General features: G+C 43.2%; 1 protein-coding gene across 3 annotated transcripts in view; it reads right to left on the bottom strand.

Moving 5' to 3' along the window:
* LOC124615502 (leucine-rich PPR motif-containing protein, mitochondrial-like) overlaps nt 1-21,949 on the bottom strand; it is a 167,575-nt gene that overhangs the window by 92,787 nt on the left and 52,839 nt on the right. For all 3 annotated transcript variants that reach the window (XM_047143453.1, XM_047143454.1, XM_047143455.1), the window contains exons 6-7: nt 6,831-7,013; nt 4,196-4,409 (exon numbers count right to left, since the gene is read on the bottom strand). In XM_047143453.1, the coding sequence (XP_046999409.1) occupies nt 4,196-4,409; nt 6,831-7,013 (397 nt within the window). The remainder of the gene's footprint in view (nt 1-4,195; nt 4,410-6,830; nt 7,014-21,949) is intronic.

Raw genomic sequence — 21,949 nt, 5'->3', positions numbered from 1 at the left:
TGTAAGTGGGAAGTATCCAGATGACCCGGACGGTGTAACACTGTGCCAAGATGTGCTGGCCGTGCACCAAGGAATGTTTAGCCACAGGGTAATCCTCATTACCAACAAACACTGTCTGCCTGTGTCCATTCATGCGAATGGACAGTTTGTTGCTGGTCATTCCCACATAGAATGCATCACAGTGTAGGCAGGTCAGTTGGTAAATCACGTGGGTGCTTTCACACGTGGCTCTGCCTTTGATCGTGTACACCTTCCGGGTTACAGGACTGGAGCAGGTGGTGGTGGGAGGATGCATGGGACAGGTTTTACACCGGGGGCGGTTACAAGGGTAGGAGCCAGAGGGTAGGGAAGGTGGTTTGGGGATTTCATAGGGATGAACTAAGAGGTTACGAAGGTTAGGTGGACGGCGGAAAGACACTCTTGGTAGAGTGGGGAGGATTTAATGAAGGATGGATCTCATTTCAGGGCAGGATTTGAGGAAGTCGTATTCCTGCTGGAGGGCCACATTCAGAGTCTGATCCAGTCCCGGAAAGTATCCTGTCACAAGTGGGGCACTTTTGTGTTTCTTCTGTGGGAGGTTCTGGGTTTGAGAGGATGAGGAAGTGGCTCTGGTTATTTGCTTCTGTACCAGATCGGGAGGGTAGTTGCGGGATGCGAAAGCTGTTGTCAGGTTGTTGGTGTAATGGTTCAGGGATTCCGGACTGGAGCAGATTCGTTTGCCACGAGGACCTAGGCTGTAGGGAAGGGACCGTTTGATGTGGAATGGGTGGCAGCTGTCATAATGGAGGTACTGTTGCTTGTTGGTGGGTTTGATGTGGACGGACGTGTGAAGCTGGCCATTGGAAAGGTGGAGGTCAACATCAAGGAAAGTGGCATGGGATTTGGAGTAGGACCAGGTGAATCTGATGGAACCAAAGGAGTTGAGGTTGGAGAGGAAATTCTGGAGTTCTTCTTCACTGTGAGTCCAGATCATGAAGATGTCATCAATAAATCTGTACCAAACTTTGGGTTGGCGGGCTTGGGTAACCAAGAAGGCTTCCTCTAAGCGACCAATTAATAGGTTGGCGTACGAGGGGGCCATCCTGGTACCCATGGCTGTTCCCTTTAATTGTTGGTATGTCTGGCCTTCAAAAGTGAAGAAGTTGTGGGTCAGGATGAAGCTGGCTAAGGTAATGAGGAAAGAGGTTTTAGGTAGGGTGGCAGGTGATCGGCATGAAAGGAAGTGCTCCATCACAGCGAGGCCCTGGACGTGCGGGATATTTGTGTATAAGGAAGTGGCATCAATGGTTACAAGGATGGTTTCCGGGGGTAACGGATTGGGTAAGGATTCCAGGCGTTTGAGAAAGTGGTTGGTGTCTTTGATGAAGGATGGGAGACTGCATGTAATGGGTTGAAGGTGTTGATCTACGTAGGCAGAGATACGTTCTGTGGGGGCTTGGTAACCAGCTACAATGGGGCGGCCGGGATGATTGGGTTTGTGAATTTTAGGAAGAAGGTAGAAGGTAGGGGTGCGGGGTGTCAGTGGAGTCAGGAGGTTGATGGAGTCAGGTGAAAGGTTTTGTAGGGGGCCTAAGGTTCTGAGGATTCCTTGAAGCTCCGCCTGGACATCAGGAACGGGATTACCTTGGCAAACTTTGTATGTGGTGTTGTCTGAAGGCTGACGCAGTCCCTCAGCCACATACTCCCGACGGTCAAGTACCATGGTCGTGGAACCCTTGTCCGCCGGAAGGATGACGATGGACCGGTCAGCCTTCAGATCACGGATAGCCTGGGCTTCAGCAGTGGTGATGTTGGGAGTAGGATTAAAGTTTTTTAAGAAGGATTGAGAGGCAAGGCTGGAAGTCAGAAATTCCTGGAAGGTTTGGAGAGGGTGATTTTGAGGAAGAGGAGGTGGGTCCCGCTGTGACGGAGGACGGAACTGTTCCAGGCAGGGTTCAATTTGGATAGTGTCTTGGGGAGTTGGATCATTAGGAGTAGGATTAGGATCATTTTTCTTCGTGGCAAAGTGATACTTCCAGCAGAGAGTACAAGTGTAGGACAGTAAATCTTTGACGAGGGCTGTTTGGTTGAATCTGGGAGTGGGGCTGAAGGTGAGGCCTTTGGATAGGACAGAGGTTTCGGATTGGGAGAGAGGTTTGGAGGAAAGGTTAACTACTGAATTAGGGTGTTGTGGTTCCAGATTGTGTTGATTGGAATTTTGAGGTTTTGGAGGGAGTGGAGCTGGAAGTGGGAGGTTGAGTAGATGGGAGAGACTGGATTTGTGTGCAATGAGAGGAGGTTGAGGTTTGCTAGAAAGGTTGTGAAGGGTGTGTGAGTTGCCTTTCCGGAGGTGGGAAACCAGGAGATTGGATAGTTTTTTGAGGTGAAGGGTGGCATGCTGTTCTAATCTGCAGTTGGCCTGTAGGAGGATGCGCTGAACAGCCGGTGTGGATGTGGGAGAGGAAAGATTGAGGACTTTTATTAAGGATAGGAGTTGACGGGAGTGTTCATTGGCTGAGTTGATGTGTAGGTGAAGGATTAGGTGGGTGAGGGCAATGGATTGTTCAGTTTGGAACTGGTATAGGGACTGATGGAAAGAAGGGTTGCAGCCAGAGATGGGAACTTTAAGTGTGAGGCCTTTGGGGGTAATGCCAAATGTCAGACAAGCCTGAGAAAATAAAATATGTGAGCGTAATCTGGCTAGGGTGAAGGCATGTTTGCGGAGGGAATGTAAATAAAACTTAATGGGGTCGTTGTGGGGGTGTTGTGAGGGTGACATGGTATTAGAAGGTGGAGAGTGTAACATGAGGTTGAAATGAAAATGAAAATAACTGGAGAAAGTAACTGGAGATCTGCTGTGAAAAAAGGCGAAAAAGTTTTGGATAAAGCTGGGCTATGTTGATCCTGTGGTGAACTTTTTATCAGGGAAGGGTAATGTTGTTGGGATAGTTCACTGAATACCTGCCAGAGATTTAGCCGAGGAGAGGAAGGATGGAAAGAGGATAGAGGGTGGTGTGAGGAAGGTGAGTGAGAGGGGAAGGACTGGAGTGGAAATGTGTATTGTTTTCACGTAAGAGATTGGTAATTTTAATATCTAGAGATAAATTTCACTATATGGGTTGCCCACAAGTTACACATCTGATTGTTTTCTGTACTTGAAAACATAACACTATGTTAATAAAACAGATACTGAGGAGCTCAACAACAGCAGTCTCTACATAGTAGGGATTGGTCCTAACAAACTAGTGTCTGGACAAGCAAATGCCACTTACACTCAGCTGCCAACATACATTATGGACACAGATCCACTGAAGGAGTGGTATCTGGTAAATCATAGACACTGTCTTGGAAAATAGAGATGGTTGTGGTTCCGTACTCTGCTGGAACTCTGTCCCAAAAAGGACACTCTTAGCACAATGCTTGTCAGTGTACAGATTATCATTGTCAACAATTAACACACATGTGGAGGGGGGGGGGGGGGGTTGGCAGGGGGAGGGACATTAACTTTGCCAAGTGGCACGTGTAAACCATAACAATAGATAACAAGTCAGCAGAATGTTGTGACTTTGAACCACATTACATGATAATCTAATAGAACACACAGTGCCGAGTAATCTGTGAAGGATGTAAAGTTGACACAGTGTTGAATGCTGATGTCTCTTCCCACATGTGTGTTAATACACTAGGATGTTGAAGCCACTGACTGCATACTGACAACTTGCTAGAATCAAAGTTAGACCCTTGAATGTAATGTACAGTCTGTGATCAAGCATAATGAGACACTTGATAGATTTTTTTGGAAAGCTTATTTCTAACAGGCTTTATACTGTATTTTAAAATTTAGCAAATACTATTGCAAAATTTTATTTCTTGTTGTACACTGCTCACTACTATGTTTTGGCTTTCCAGTTACATTACCATTAAAGCACAGTTCACACTGGTGATAAAAGCTATAGGCTGCACAAAAGACAAAGGTAAGATTAGTGAAAGATTCAATACAGATATTGAAATCCAAACAACAAAAAGGAGACAGATAACTGTTAGTCTAATTGAGACTACACACAGACACACACCTGTTGACATTTTATATACGAGATGGGGGGGGGGGGGGGGGGGGGGCTTCGGCAAGATCAGTTATTACCATAACTGCACTACTAATGTCCAGAACCTTCTATTTCATAAGATATTTGGTTTGTAATGTATGCGAAGTAATTACCCTTCTCTCCCTTTTCTCTAGCTTCAATGACAAGCAATGGCCAGAAGTAGTGTGGGCGAAGAGGCAGAGTGTGTAACTTCATGGCTTTAAAAATACCAAGTGCTATTTCCACCTTCTTCGCAGACAGAGCGACCTCAGCTGCAGTAAGCAGAGCGCAACTATTGCGTCCAGTGTTTTCCAAGTCCTCGCAGATGCTTACAATGATGGATGTTTCCTGTAATAAAAACATCACATTCATACATGAAATAATTAGGAAGGTGGCACACTTCAAATATTAAACATGCAACTAGAGAATGGATAACAGCAATTCTTCATTTGGTTGTACTTATTTTATTTTTAAGCAGAAAAATACTGTTTCATATGACTGACATCAATACAGCAAAGAGAGAAACTGCAATATGCAAGAAAATTACATCCAGCTTGTTAGACAAAGTCCTAGTGTTACATGAATCAAGAACTCCTAATCAAGATTTGAAAAATGCTGAGACTGCTGTATCAGTAGCTCATCTGCTCTGTGTTGCGGTAACATTATCTGTTTCGTAATCACAATCAATTTGTAAAATTGACAGAGAATCATGCTGTATTTCAACAATATGCACAGACTGCCAAACACATGAAGCACCCACAAGGGGAGGAGGAAACAAAATGAAAACTTCACAGGTTGAGAGGGTATCTGATGTTATTTCAATGATTACAAAAATCAAGTCAAATTTACAAAGAACTAAGCAGTACAAGTATCAATACAATGTTCACCTCTCTAGCCCAGATGTGTGGACTGATTCAGTTGACAGGCTGTCATAAGCTACTGCATCCTCTCCCAAGGCAAGTCGGCCCACAACTGTCATAACTGGTCCTCGATATTGCGGATACTGGCACTGGGACGGAGTTGACGTCTGAGCTAGTCCCAAATGTATGCTACTGGGGGTAGATTTGTGCATCTTTTAAGCTACAGGAGTATCTCAGCACTGCACAGTGTGTTCAGACAGACAAGTAGAATGTGTGGACGAGCAGTGTCTGTCGCACGAGAGGCATCTCTTGCCAGGTCGCTGCCACACTCGCCGATGATGGTCACCCAGGGTAGTACTGAACCTCGACTAACTACTGAACACAATCCAACACCATTCATCCAAAGTCAAGAGATCATTTCAAACGCAGAGACATGGTGTCGACACCAGTGTAAGCGTGGGACCATAATTATCTAGTCTGGCTCCTGCTGGTCTCCAACCGACGGCGCGGGATGACACACATGTTGCAGAGGGTCCATTACTTTTCCTCTGGTGACAGCTACAGAGGTAACGGGGGTTACAATGTGCTTGGTGCACAGTTCAGCAATCCTCCTTTGTGGTAGTCAGATGCGGTTAACTGAACCCCGATGACAAGTATGCCTGCCCTCACATTCTCATGCAGTCCAACAATGGACCACTGTCACATCCCAATGGCCCACAAATCACAATTTGACCAGCTGGAAAAATGGAGACCCATTATAAAGCCCCTTTCAAACTCTCAAGTGCAAACAGAGAAATCAAGCTCACGGGAAACTCTCAGAAGTTCCTCTTCTCCTACAGAGTGCTGTAAATTGAACAACATGGTCATAGACAAGAGGTCAATACTATCAAACATTTAAATTTTAATTTTAAAAACAGCTATCATGCTACCATTACACAAAGTAAGAGCAGATTCTCTGGATGCAAAGTGTAGAACATAAAAACAAAATACCAGTGGTTCCTACAACCAATTATCTTTCTTCGGGCAAGGCATTATGTGCAAACAACACACAGAACAGAATTGAAGCACTTGCCTTTTTCACACAAAGTTCTTACAAAATGAGGCATCCAGCCACAACTCACAACCTATCTTGTAGCTTTGCTTTGGTCAGTACCTCTGTCCTACATTCCCAACGCTATAGATGCTCTCATGCATATCATGTGAACTAATACTACTGAGAGAGAAAGCACTGGCAGAGCAGCAGGCATTTCATGGATCATGTGATATAACTCATTCAGCAACATTGCTGCCCACGAAAGGCAAGGGTAGAGGCCTGAGTCCCAGTCTGATAGACAGTTGAAAGTTTCACCAAAGCAAAAATGCCACTGCAGACAAAAGATCAGTTCCAATAACAAAACCTGTCCTGCGGCTAATCCCAGCAGTACTACTCCAGTATGGTACACCAGAGTGTTTCTGTGAAGTCTGGAAAATAGAAGAGTGGAAGCACATATGAAGCCAAGAAGATCATTCAGAAAATGTGCCCAAATAGTTCATTCAGTTACCTAAATAATTCATTTGACAAGAACAGTGCTCTCAAAAAGCCAGAGTCCAGGTTCTTAGTGGTGGACCTGCACACAGCTTAAAGTTCAAGAAATGTCATAACAGTGCACATTCACAACAGTGCATATTCTGTATAGGATGAAAGGTACATTATGAATACACTGGTGCTTGCTAAACAGATAACTTAATAGGTGATAACTTCTAGTTGCTGCTCAGTTGGATATTACCCAGAAGTGAAATGGTACAAAAATCATGGCACTCCTTAGTGGAAATGAAAATGGTACGAAACTGCTCAACAACTATAATTAATTAATAGGCACAAATTCATTATAAGATGACTTCCCATTCTGTAGACATCTCATATACTTACTTGATTAGTCTTCACAATGTCTTCAATAAAGAAATTACTGTAGTTCTGATAATCTGCATCATTAGGCAAATACTTAAACAGAGTATAAGCTTCTTGCACTTTCCCCAAATGTACAAGATGTGTGGCCAAATTAGCAACATTTGGGGTCATGTTAAGGAGCCCAGATGGAAATATCTGCAACACCTACAAAATAAACAATATAGTTTAATTTTCTTGTAACTGACAGACCAGTAATATTGGCAAATATAAACTGTAAATTACCACCAAAGAACTGAACCTATCTCTTTTGGACTTGGACTGGTATGTGTAAAAAGTAAAACAAAAATGTTACAGGAACTAATGTGGCTGGAAGAACACATTATTTTAATGTGGTGCCAAGTAATGTTATAGGTAAAAAAGATTGCAATAAAATTAAAATTACAAATGTTAATACAGATTCATCTATTCATTAAATTGTCATATTTTGTAGATCACATACAAAAGGAAACCTCAAGAATGTGGAACAAGTCAAGTAATACATTAACAAATTACAAGACACCAAAAAAACTTATTATGTTGATTGCATTAACAATAAACTTTCCCTACAGCGCTTAACACTATTCACACTTAATGCTACATAAATTTAATCTAGTACGTTGAAAATAAAGCTGCTACTTTGGAAAAAACTGCTGCCTTCTTATTTATACAACAGTATTTTTCAAAAAACTGTGTGTACCTGTGTCTGTAAATACTGTGTCCTATTTATGACACATTACTGCTTGTGTCTTCCTGTGTGCTGGATGGAGACTCAAACCTTGGACTTACTGTCTTTCTTGTGTAAGTGTTTAACCAACAAAACTATCCAAGTTTGACTCATGACCCATAATCAGACCTTTAATTCTGCCAGTACCTCTTCTCCTACTTTCCGAAGCCCAAGTTCTGTTCCAGCACACAGTTTTAAGCTGCCAGGAAGTTTGAAATCAGCATACACTCTGCTGCAGGATGAAAATTCATTCTGGACCTTACTATTGGAAAAGCAGATTACAACAAATACTGCTACTTGCCACGTACCTAAAAGAATCTCACAATCCCCGATTCTAGATATTAATGTAACCTGTAAAAATAATGGCTAATGAGATATGTTTTTAATTTGAGTTTGAACTTGCTGAGATTCTGTGGTAAGCCACCAAGCTACCACTTGGACATTGGGCACCAGACAACCTCTCTGACTGCGGAGCATGGCAGCTAGGGGAAGGCACTATAGCCAAGCTGCAGCGTGCAATGACTGCAGAGGGGCAGCCCAGCAGCACTTACAGCTTGCCAGCTAAGTATGCAATCGTTGCCCAGTGATCATTCTCATTCTATTCTGACCTCATGTGTTGTTCCTTATATTTACTGAACTGTCTTCCATATGTCGGCCAAGTGGCATTCCTAACATTGTATCTGTGGTTCACATAGTGCTGTATGACTGTTAAATACACTTATTCTGTAAGTGGTGTTTTGTATTTTTATGTTGTGAAATAAAACATAACTGATGATGATCCTGGGCATCACGGGCTGCCTTACCGGGTGCATCGATGGATTTCATGTTTCAGCAATTCCTAAAGCAGCAGTTAGAGGGGCAGAAATGTCAGGAATGTTTGTTGTCTGCATTGCTCTCCTGGCAGTCATCTGCACATCCACTGCTGTTTCCACCTTATGATTAGTCAGCAGAGGAGTAGGGGGCATGCAAGAAACTGCTCCAGCAGCATTTCGCCATGTTCCAAGTAACAGATTCAGATGTGGTCAAATCAGTTTTTCTGTCATGAATGTTGCCTAGTTCATACCAGCTTTTGGACAAACTGGCCACTCTCATGGAACAAGTGCACCGGACCTTTGATAAAAACGTGTGCTTTGTTAACTATCTACTTTCACCGCCACAGCCATGTAATTGCATCCCATGTGAAATTCTACCAGTATCATAAACAGCCTAACCAGTCAAATAACGCATGGGCAACTGAACTGCAGGGAATCAATAGGAAATGTCATTTCGTGACTCATGTCAATATTTAATGTGGAAATGATGAGTACAGACATGATTATTCAGGTGGCATCAGCTAAGGACATGTGTCAGAAAGCTCTACAAGCAGGGGACCCTTCTGGAAATTGTAAAGTGGTCCCAATCTTTTGATGTTTCCAAGAGCATGAACCTGGGTTCATGTGTTGGCAGTCGCATCAGACCTGAAAGAGTGGTCCACTCTGGCCAACATGGCCAATGCAGTAACAGTAGTGCACAAACATCGTCCTCTCACTCTAGATCATAAACAAGGAAAGAAGTCTCTGCCCCCCTCCCCCCCACATCATTTTCATCATGCTCAGAATGTTTTCAAACACATGTCAGAGAAGACTGTCCCAAAATTTGGGCATGGTGGAAGGCATGCCAGGTCAGTCATCTCCCATGTCTGCTGCACTCTAAACAAGAAACACTTGCCTCAACAAGACCTAATGGATATTAACCCTCCACTTGGTGCACCTGTGTATAAAGTGCACCAACCATTGAAAACATTGTCTTGTAGCATGCCTCTGTTGTTATACATCTGTGAACTCCTACCTGTTCCTTCATTACTGCTTCAGTAACACAGTAATAAGCTGTGTTGTCATATGTCCAACTGAGCAGCCATAATGTAAAATAAACAGCAAGCTATGTGAGAAAAAAATTACAAACCGTGCAAGAACATGAACAAGATAATGAGCTAGCAGCACACTCACATAATGAGGCAGCTGTCTATGAGATACTTAGTGATCGAATAGGCAGTTGGCTGAGATCTGATGCAGCTGCTTTGTTTAATCCTTTGAGAGGGTCATTACTGTACAGTAACACTTGTACGCGGCAAGAGAGTGATATAATGAAATTTTATTTTATTATTATTATTATTTAATTAAACTGTGCTTTAGCCCATACAATGTAAGTTATTATATCATTGTTGAATAAAACTAAGATTAAAGTGTGATTTTGCTCATACATGTTTTCCTTGTAACATAAATACAGCTATTCTTTTACATGCGTATAAAATAAAATGTATGCCCAGTTTTGTTACAAAAACAATGTGCCCATGCGGCTTTTCACAGATGATGCTGTCGTGTACAGAGAAGTTGCAACATTAGAAAATTGCAGCGAAATGCAGGAAGATCTGCAGTGGATAGGCACTTGGTGCAGGGAGTGGCAACTGACCCTTAACATAGACAAATGTAATGTATTGTGAATACATAGAAAGAAGGATTCTTTATTGTATGATTATATGATAGCGGAACAAACACTGGTAGCAGTTACTTCTGTAAAATATCTGGGAGTATGCATACGGAACGATTTGAAGTGGAATGATCATATAAAATTAATTGTTGGTAAAGTGGGTGTCAGGTTGAGATTCATTGGGAGAGTCCTTAGGAAATGTAGTCCATCAACAAAGGAGGTGGCTTACAAAACACTCGTTCGCCCTATACTCGAGTATTGCTCATCAGTGTGGGATCCGTACCAGGTCGGGTTGACAGAGGAGATAGAGGAAATCCAAAGAAGAGCGGCATGTTTCATCACAGGGTTATTTGGTAAGCGTGATAGCGTTATGGAGATGTTTAGCAAACTCACGTGGCAGACTCTGTAAGAGAGGCATTCTGCATCGCAGTGTAGCTTGCTGTTCAGGCTTGGAGAGGGTGCGTTTCTGGATGAGGTATCAAATATGTTGCTTCACGTTACTTATACCTCCAGAGAAGATCATGAATGTAAAATCAGAGAGATTCGAGTGTGCATCGAGGCTTTCCGGCAGTTGTTCTCCTCGCGAACCATACGCGACTGGAACAGGAAAGGGAGGTAATGACAGTGGCACGTAAAGTGCCCTCCGCCACACACCGTTGGGTGGCTTGCGGAGTATAAATGTAGATGTAGATGCTATTGTGCTTTCATTCGAATCTTGCACCCCAGTTGGGTTCTCTCAGAAACTGTTCATCACGCGCTGACTTTGTGCAATACACAAGTGCAGCTACAGATTGACATTAGTGCCTCTGCATCCCTGTTGGATTTTTAAACTTTTTGTCCAACTGCACTGCCCCTTTGCTCTACAGCTTGCTGCTTAGTGGCATGTAACAAACAAAACATTCCACTTGTTGGACAAACCATGATAACGGCAAAGTACAAAACTGTTGTACAGTACCTTTCTTGTCACAGCACAGACACACAGCTCTCAAGGTATGCATTTTAGAGCCAATATTTATTAGCCTGTTTTTTTTTTTCTTGTTTTGGTCCATACCAATACCTCTGAAAATTTGTAGATATTGTTCCAGTGCACCCTATTTGTCCAGAGGAACATGACCTTTGAATCACACTGTACAGTTTGTTTCTGGATATTAAATAATATAAGGGGCGTTCAAAAAGAAATGAGCCAGAGGCATAATTACAGAAATCAGTACCTGTATGTTAGAAGTATTGACCCTGGCTGTTGAGACACTTGTCCCACTGTGACACAAGGTGGTGAACGTCTGTCTCATAAAATTCCAAGGGCTGCAATGTTAACCAGTTCTGCACATATAGCTGGACATCGTCATCCAAGGTGAATCGTTTGCCCCTATGCTGACATTCTTCTTTGATCAAGATGGCCCCCTTCTGATTCACTTCCTGCAGCACAGGACAAGAGTGAATACTCAGCGTTACTCGCAAACCTTGACCACCCTTCGCCAAGTGATCAAATCAAAATGACCAGGCAATCTCACCTGTGGGGTCATTCTGCTCCACAACAACTCAAAGCCTCAGACGGCCAACACAGTCGTGACACTCCCACAGAAATTCAAGGGGTTATTCTTAGGAAATACGGTGCGAAGTTGTGGTTTAGTGTGTTTCAGTGCACAATACGCCAGCCTCATGGCAAACGGCGGACGAAGGCCGGCCGGCACGTTATGAAGGTGACACAGTTTTGCAACGAGCATTGGTATGTGTGTATATGCGCGGCAGCCATCAGAACGCAGCATTAGCAGAATTATGCAGGCGCGGGCCGCATGTGGCGTGTTTGCGTTAGCCAACTCATCGAGAACCTTCTAATAAACACGCCGCCACGTAACCGTTGGATTCAGCAGCGGTCTGCACTATTTAAGGGCATCAGAGGTGGGCTTTGGCATTCAGTTCGATCGACTGAGTGTTCGGTCGCAGTCACATTGTCATCATCAGTGACGCTGTCTCCGAGGACCGGTCGGCGGGGGGCATTGCCGCTGCTGCATTGGCATCTCCCAGCATCATCACGAGCTGCCGCGTTTGTGAGCTGCGCCGCACCTCGTGCTGCTAACCTCCTACCACCTGTGCAACCACTGACCGAGCACGGCGTCGCGTTCCCCGGACTGCGTGCATCAGCTCGTCTCCACCACGACACGAGCGGTGTGGCTGAGCTACCGGAAAATATATTGGAAGAACCAACAATAAAGAGGGGGGGGGGGGGGGAAAAAAAAAAAAAAAAAAAAAAAAAAAAAAAAAAAAAAAAAAAAAAGCCACCTTCTTCTACCCAGCCTCGCCCTACAACCCCGAGCACGTCACCCGCTCCGGTCATCCCATTACAAGTGGTGTCAGTCGGGCAACCTGCGCATCACACACTTCTGTTACAATTGGTGACAGTAGTGGTCTTTTCCCTGGATTTGGAAGAAATTGTGGCTGGTAATCGACGAAGATATGTGGCACCTGAGAAGGGCAACAATGGATCAGCAACTCCTGCAACATGACAAGTAAGTGCCAATTTTTTGTTTGGTGGTTTGTCTGAACTGGCAGCATAGTCCGTCTTCCCTTCCTGTTCTTCTTTCTGGGCTTACTGTAGTCTTGATTCGATAGGTGGTAGCGATGGAGATGTCTGTGTCAGCCGACGTGGCTATTCAGCAGCTACTTGAGCGAGTGTCGGAATTAGAGATAGAGCTTACTTGGTCTAAAAAAGCGAGCAAAGAACAGTTTCCTGTTAATGCAGTAATTCTTGACACTAACACTGCGTCTTTGGTCACCCCTTTCTCGGGAAAAGCTGGGGAGGATGTTATGATTTTTTTTTTTTTGAGAACCTTAACACGGCCACTAAATTGGTAAATTGGGATGCAGAAATAGAATGTATCAAAGGAATGGGGAATCAATAGAAGCTTTTGTAGATCGAATTCGAAAAATTAATGTTAACACCTATGAGCTAACGGATTCCGATAGGGTTAATGAAGCCATTCTCCATTCTGCAGGAAGCTGAGCAGAGGGCACTAGACGCATTTTTGCGGGGAATGCAACCCGAAACCTCCCGCAAGATTAGGATGGAATTCCCTAAGACTCTCAATGAGGCAGTCGGAATCGCTGTGGTGTTAGAGGAAGTTGAAGCAGTAACAAAGACGCGGGACAGGAAAGCAGTGTTTAATGCAGAAATAAAATGTTTCTGATGTGGTCGGATGGGACACATTAGATGTGATTGCAAGGAAGTGCAGTGCAGGAAATGCAGACGTCATATGGAGTGTAATTGCAATGGGTCCTGGCAGAAACATGATAGGAAACTGCAAGGTGGGCCTCACCCCCCTCAGTTAAATGGGGCAGGGGGTGGTGGTCCACTGTGCAACACCCCTGGTAAGGATTAATGCTAGTGCAGAATCAGTGGCAGACTTTTTTCTGACCAGCTTGGTGAGGGGCAGACCGTGCAAATTTTTATTGGATACCGGGTCTTAGGTATCCGTGGTGAGTAGAAGTGTACTCAGTAAAGTAGAATTAAAACCACCACTCTGGGTGCTAAGTGGCGTGGGTGGGGGACAGGTGAAGTCACTCGGATCAGTGGTGTTAAACTTCCAAGTAGGAATGAGGAACTTCCAGGTGAAGGTAGAAGTTCTTCCAGTTGTTGGCAGCAGCTATGATGTCATACTCGGATTGGATTTCCTGGTTGCGCACCACGCAAAAAAATGGCTCTGAGCACTATGGGACTTAACATCTATGGTCATCAGTCCCCTAGAACTTAGAACTACTTAAACCTAACTAACCTAAGGACATCACACAACACCCAGCCATCACGAGGCAGAGAAAATCCCTGACCCCGCCGGGAATCGAACCCGAGGACCCGGGCGTGGGAAGCGAGAACGCTACCGCACGACCACGAGATGCGGGCTACGCACCACGCAAAAGTTAACCTGGAACAGCATACAGTAGAACTGGATGGAATAGAATTTCGCCTAGGTTCTGCGGCCGAAAAACCATTACTGTTGCAAGGAACTGCCCAGACGTCAGGTGGGCCACCTAAACTGCATACAAGGTCCCTTAGGGTTAATTCGCGGGATACTATACCGAAGGGTACAGGGAAAATAATCTGGGCAGATGTTGGAGCTAGCGTGCCGGTAAATTTGTTGTGTGCCATTGAACCTTTGTCTGAGAATGAGCCGCTGTATAAAATAAGGTGTTTTACGTGCCGTAGCGCGTCCTACGTGTGGGACATAGAAGGAAAAAAGGTTGTGCCTGTCAGTATTGATAATTTTGGCCTTGAAGAGGTGCAGTTAGCACGGGGTACCGTAATAGCAAATCTGGAGATAATAGGAGAAGATGAACTGGATAAGGACTTCGCAGCAGATTACACAATGCCGGGAGAGCCTGTCAGCTGGTCCGCACTGAGGGGTAAAGTAGCACATTTAGAAGGGCAAGACAGAGAAGCCATGGAGAACCTTTTGATGGAATATAAAGAGTTATTTAATTCTCATGGTCCACTACCCGGCACACCGCTAGTTCAGTATTACATCCCCAATAGGAATGAAGCACTGGTGTATAAACGCCCATATCGTGTTCCAAAAAGTTTACAGCCTGTCATGGAAGAATTTATTAATCAAAAGCTTAGGGATGGGATAATAGAAACCAGTAATAGTCCCTGGTCCGCTCCCGTTGTAATAGTGGGTAAAAAAAAAGTCACCTGATGGGGCAAGGCATATCGTTTTTGTTGTGATTATCGTTTCCTGAATCAAAAAACTGTATCGGATGCTTACCCAATGCCTAATATCACTGAAACTCTGGATAATTTGGGCCAGTGTCGGTACTTCAAGACCTTGGATCTTCGAAGCGGGTATTACCAGTTGGAGGTCGCCCCAGAAGACCGACCGAAGATAGCTTTTTCAACACCTACAGATCATTTTCAGTATCAGCGAATGCCTTTCAGACTCAAAAATGCTCCGTCAACCTTCCAACGGTTACTAGATAGCGTGTTTCGAGGGCTGAAACCTAATCAGTGTATGGTAATTTGGACGACATAATTGTTTTCTCAAAGGACGTGCAAGAACGTGGAAAAATTTCATTTTTTGTTGCAAGAAGTCTGATATTTAGGTCATATTATAGGACAGGAGGGTGTCCGCATGGATCCAAAACTTGTAGAGGAGGTAATGAATTTTCCGACACCTACAAAAGTAAAAGAGTTGCAGTCTTATTTAGGTCTTGCCAATTTTTACAGGAGGTATACTCCAAAATTTGCGGATATTGCAAGGCCCCTCATGCAGTTGTTGAAGAAGGGAGCAAAATTTCACTGGTCAGCAGAATGTGAAGAGGCTTTTCAAAAGTTAAAAAATTTGTTAACATCTAGTCCGGTTTTGGCTTTTCCAGATTTTAGTAGACAGTTTATATTATCTTGCGACTCTATCAATTTTGCTTTGGGTATTGTATCACCTCAGGAAATAGATGGGCAAGAACACCCGATAGCATATGCTTCCAGACAGCTAAACAATGCAGAAAAAAATTTCTCAACAACCAAGAAGGAGTTATTGGCATTAATTTTTGCAGTAACCTATTTCCAGTGTTATTTGTATGGACGACATTTCAAGGTGATTACTCACCATGCAGCACTTAAGTGGGTGTTAGGGCTTAAAGACCCAACGAGTAGATTAACTAAGTGGGCCTTGTGTCTTAGTGAGCACAATTTTGAAGTGATTCATCGACCGGGTAAATTGCACGGAAACGCAAATGGTCTGAGTCGTAAAGTATGCGCCATGGAATGCACAGGAATAAATGAGAACAAATGGGTAGAGGCACAAACCGCCGACACAGATTGTCAACGATATACCTCGCAGCGACAGTTCGTTGTGGAAGACGGGATATTGTACCGTGAAACTAGGAATGGTCCATGCTTACACGTACCAAAAAAACTGCGAAGCGAAATTTTAAGGCAAGCACATGATTCAATTTTTTCTGGTCATTCGGGTCAAAGAGCAATGGAAAGGAGGGTAGCACAGAGTTATTGGTGGTCAATGCGTAGGCAAGATGTCGATCAGTACGTAAAGAATTGCATTCCGTGTGCTCAATGGGCGGAATTGAATCACCAGAAAATCGTGTTGCAACGACTACCAGAGGTGGATAGACCTCTCCAATTACTTGGCGTAGATGTCTTAGGACCATTTGCGCAAACACCAACGGGTAATTGCTATGTTTTAACAATAATAGATCATTTTTTGCGCTGTGTGTCTATGACAGCTATTCCGGACCAGTGAGCCGAAACAGTGGCGTACACCATGGTACATCAATGGATATTGAAATGTGGAACACCTGAAACTATAATTGCAGATCAAGGGTCAAACTTTACGTCCGATTTGATGAAACAGCTATGCAAGTTGTTGCATGTAAAGAAATTGAGAATGAGCGCATTACACCCGCAGGCTAATGGTCGGACCAAGAGAGTTCATACAATAGCTAAGATGTTAAGTTGTTATGTAAATTCTCAACACAACAATTGGGATACCCTATTGGTGTTTGTAGCCGCGGCGTATAACTCAAAAGTGCATGAAAGTACAGAATTGTCTCCGTATGAAGTACTATTCGGTCGGAAGATTCAATCACTGTTTGAATTGCTCAAGACCCCACCAGGAACCGATATTTCGACTGTTAAGGATTTATCCACAAAGTTGAAAACAATCTGGCGGCAGGTGAAAAAAATGAACACTAAAGCATTAGAGAGACAGAACAAAGTTCACAATAGAAAGGCGGCTTTGCCCAAATATCATGTAGGACAATGGGTGGTGACGACTAATCCGTATGTGCCAAAAGGCAAAACGAAAAAATTTGTATCCCGTTATCAAGGTCCTTTCCAGGTGATCGAGATGCCATCGCCAGTGAATGTAAAATTACAGCTTCCAACTCGCCCTACTATTGTGCATGTGAGCCGAATTAGGCCTTTCAAGGGGAATTTTGAGGAACTTCCTTTCTCGTTTGCAGTAACTTCTAGTGGAGAGAAAGATGAATCTAAGAAAAAGAATAAGAAAGGAGTAGATAAACAAGAGAACCAAGTTAATTTTGGAAGCAATCAGACATGCTATTATGCTCTTAGGCCACGAAGAGCTAGTGTGAGTTGTTTTTCTTTTGTTTCTCAGAAGGTGTGACGTTTGGGTAAGACCAGCAGTTCAAATGACATGAGTTGCGTGAAGAAGGAAGAGGGAAGATGGAAGTTGTACACTATCTCTCAGCATAGTTATTCTGTTTTGCTTTTTGCAACTTAGGTGAAGCCTTGAAGGTACATCCTATATCAAGTGGTGTTTTGTTCTCGCGACAAGTGGACGTAATTATGTCCGGGCATCAATGGACCTTAAGGGTGGACTGTAATATTTGGGCGATTGAAGACGAAATCTGTAAATTAGAGGATACATTTAATGAACTTCATTCCATGGTGGCTAATCAGTCAAGTTTTAATGACACACAGGGGGAATATCAGCTACTACGATCAGCTTTTGCACGCAATGCGTGGGCACCTAACCCCCGTACTGCTACCTTCGGAACGACTTTTGGGGAGGATTACAGAAAGTTCAATCCGAATTGCCCGCTTCCCTGGAGCTACTGGCGACATTAACAGATGAACACTTATCCCTGTACTACAAAATGGCCACTGTTACCAGTACGTGGACGGGTACCCTGCTGAGAATTCATATCATAATACCATTAACATGTAAGGATTGTAAATTTGAATGTTACACCTTGCATACGTATCCAGTGAAGTGGGAAATTTTGCAGAAATTCGTACAATTAACCGTACGGGAAATACTGTTAGTCGCACGTAATAGACAAGCTCATGCGTTCCTCACTGCACAAGACTTGCTGGGTTGTCGAACATGTCCAGTTACCATCTGCCCCGCGAAATTGTTACACACTGTTCCCAAATCTTGTGAGTATTCTCTATTCCGCTCTCAAGAACCAGTTGCGGAGTGCCCTAAGGAAATTATAGAAGGCACGGTGCAGTTCTTTCAGCAAGTGGGTCCACATTGAGTATTTTCAGTAATGGAAAACACAGTCGTTATTTGCGTTTGTTACGGGCAGGGTAAGCAAGGGAGTACGCAAAGAATAGAACTGCAGGGGCAAGGACTGTTAATTAACGGCACACACTGTGACATTTCAGGGCCAACTTTCCGTTTACCAGTCGTGATTACTGGAGCTACAATCATGAACATAACACGCACATTGATCTATGTACCCGACCAACCGGTGCAATTTGTCATGAAAGAAAATCTCACTCTTTTGAATAGCACATTAGACCTGACTTTGCTTGCCTCTTTGGACTGGATGCTAGCAGCTCAGGGTGGACGTATAACTATGGAACATCTTTTTCAACGAGTGCATGAGTACCGTAATGAACATAAGCAACGCTTACTAGTTATTGGATCATCAGCCACCACCACCTGTATTTTTATCTTTGTCATAGGATTAGTGTACTATCAGCTCAAGAGAAAGGTAGCCCAAATCCCGCCCCTTCCAACCTTTAACCTAAGGGACCAGACAAAAATCACTGAACAGTTGTGATACACTCCAGCAGAACACCAAGTAATGTTTATGGACAAAGATTAGACTGAGGATAGAAATGAATGAACACAGTGTAAATAGTAAATCAAATGAATTTTGTGGTGTTTGTGAAGTGAACTGTACTTGTTTTGACTTTTTGGTTGAATTCAGGGACGAATTCTTTTTGTACGAGGGAGGAATTGTAGAGGACAAGGGGTTATTTTTAGGAAATACAGTACGAAATTGTGATTTAGTGTGTTTCAGTGCGCGATGCGCCAGACTCACGGCAGACAAAGGCCGGCCAGCGCATTATGCAGGTGACACAGTTTTGCAACGAGCATCGGTATGTGTGTACGTGTGCGGCAGCCATCAGATCGCAGCATTAGCAGAATTACGCAGGCGCGGGCCGCACGTGGTGCGGTTGCATTAGCCAATTCATCGAGAACCCTCTAATAAACACGCCGCCGTGTAACCGGTGGATTCAGCAGCGGTCTGCACTATTTTAGGGCATCAGAGATGGGCGTCGGCATTCGGTTTGACTGACTGGGCGTTCAGTCGCTGTCACATCATTGTCATCAGTGACCCTGTCTCCGAGGACCGATCCGTGGGGGGCGTTGCCTGATGCTGCATCGGCGACTCCCGACGTCGTTATGAGCCGCCGCGTCTGCGAGCTGGACCGCACCTCGTGCTGCTAACCTCCTACCTCCTGCGCAGCTGCTGTCCGAGCGCGGCATCGCATTCCCCGGACTGCGTGCATCAGCTCGTCTTCACCACGACACAAGCGGTGGGGCTGAGCTACCAGAAAATGTATTGGAAGAACCAACAATAAAGAGGAAGAGCGCCAAAAACAGCCACCTTCTTCTACCCAGCCTCGCCCCACAACCCCGACCATGTCACCTGCTCCGGTCATCCCATTACAATACAGTCCGGACATCTCTCCCTGTGATTATGCCACTTTTGGTCCCCTTAAAAAGGCTCTGAGGGGCAAACGATTCACTTTCGATGATGAAGTCTACTGTCCGTGCAAAACTGGTTAACATCACAGCCCTGGGACTTTTATGAGACAGCCATTCACCACCTCGCGTCACAGTGGGACAAGTGTGCCAACAGCTAGGGTCAACACTTGTAACATACAGGTATTGGTATTTGTAATTATGCCTCCAGCTTGTTTCTTTTGGAACGTCCCTTATATATGCAATACTGAGTAAAACTGGAATGTTATTAAATGTACTAAGGGGAGGAAAAATTGTGCAGAAAGGTTGTTATTTGTGGTGATTTTAATATTAATGCTGACTTTAAACTTAATGAAAAGTTTGCTATGCATATGAAGGATCTTGTACCTGTATATGGCTTAAGTCTCAACTTTGAGGACTATACAACATTAACACAAGCTACTGTAACATGTCTTGACAACACTTAGTGGTAACTATCACATTATGACAAAAAAATTCATTTTAATTATAAGCACATATTTTTGTACTGCTACTAAATTTTAACAAAATCTGCATCATAAACAGAATCAGAAAATTGTCTAAGATAATGGCATCAGTTTTTAAAATATTAGGAAAAATGTACTCGTCACTACAACACCTACATAAGGCAATTCATTAATTTATTCACTGAATGTTTTTACATTACATTTGTTGTATTCCATGTATTCTGCCAAGAGGGGTCTGTGGGATGAGAAAAGAAGTCAGAGATGTATATTTTATTTACATGAAATATAATGAAATGATTTAACATTATGGACAATTATAGTAGCCTTGTGTGAATCCTAATTATATAATTAACTTAAAACATTAATATTAAGTATTTCAGTGAAAATGCTCCACAGTGGAGAGGGAGCTGCCCAGCAAAACATTCTTTACTTTAGTCTTAAACTCCAACATAATATTTACAAGGTAGTAATATACTTAAGCAGACTTTGAATAAATATGTGTTCATGTACTTTTCTCCTTTCTGTACCAATCTTAATCTCCTGATGTCTTTGTAGTAGCGTGTTTTGTCCTATTGTTATAGTCATGCTTTTCAGTATTTTTTGAGAAAAGAGAAATACTAGAAATGACAAAGGCCATTAATGAATATACAGGGCAATTCGGAGAAATAGTAAATATTTTAGGTTATGGTAGTATAGATTAATCTGAATAAAACATTCCATATGGTATGTGTCCAATTTCTAATGGTTCCAGAGAAAAGTTTTCATTTTGCATTTTGATACTCTAGTTGCTATAGGTTTATTTATCAACTGTCGTTTTTGTTTCGATGTTCAACTTGTGAAGTTGTGGTCGAGTTTACATAAATCAATTTTTCATTCGTGACTGTGATTTGTAGGCCACTTCCACAATATTTACAAATGCTAGGTATGACAATATGGCATTTGTGTAAGGGATTTGCAACGGAAATGATGATGCTGCTTGGAGAGAATGTAGTAGACGAGTTCCTAACTGGAGAGTCGCAGACGTTATAGCGTTTTCTTGTGTTTTCACTAAACCAAGTCTCAGCAGTCAAATTTCCTCGTAGTTTGTAAATGAACAAATTATGCCTTAATTAGGCGCTCAGTCCGGAACCGCGCGACTGCTACAGTCGCAGGTTCAAATCTTGCTTCGGGCATGGATGTGTGTGATGTCCTCAGGTTAGTTAGGTTTAAGTAGTTCTAAGTTCTAGGGGACTGATGGCCACAGATGTTAAGTCCCATAGTGCTCACAGCCATTTTTTATGCCTTAATTATAAAATGTTATTCATTTGGTGGAACACAGTCTTTCAACAAGCAAATGAAGAATTTCTATACATACAAGAATATGGCAGATATTATATATGCAAGACCTCAGTCCTTATCATTTGGAGCAGATCCAACAACTTAGAGGAGGAGTTGACGGCAGTAGATTGGAATTTTGACACTGGATAATTCTAATTCAATGAGTAAGGCCCCCCCCCCCCCCCTTTAAGTCATGATGGTAGCCCTAATACCTGTAACTCTCATCAGTGATATGATAATCACCCACAAGCCTTTGTGGACACATGAGTTTCAAGAACACTTCACTGTGAATGTACTATTCTGAATCTACATCTACATTTATATTCTGCAAACCACTGTGAAGTGCATGAAAGAGGGTACATCCAATGGTACCATTTTTTAGGGTTGTTTCCTTGTTCCGTTCATGTATGGAGCACAGGAAGAATGATTGTTTAAATGCCTCTATTTGTGCTGTAATTAATCTAAGCTAGTCCTCATGATCCTAGATTGTTTAAATGCCTCTATTTGTGCTGTAATTAATCTAAGCTAGTTCTCATGATCCTACAGGAGCAAAATGTAGGGGATTTTAGTATATTCTTAGAGCCATCATTTATAGCCAGTTTTGAAGACTTTGTAAGTGGGCTTTCTTGGGATAGTTTG

Source organism: Schistocerca americana, chromosome 5 (genome assembly GCF_021461395.2).
Source record: "Schistocerca americana isolate TAMUIC-IGC-003095 chromosome 5, iqSchAmer2.1, whole genome shotgun sequence".
Classification (NCBI taxonomy): Eukaryota; Metazoa; Arthropoda; class Insecta; order Orthoptera; family Acrididae; genus Schistocerca; species Schistocerca americana.
The sequence above is the reverse complement of the archived record's forward strand: the minus strand, read 5'-3'. Positions and strand labels throughout refer to the sequence as shown.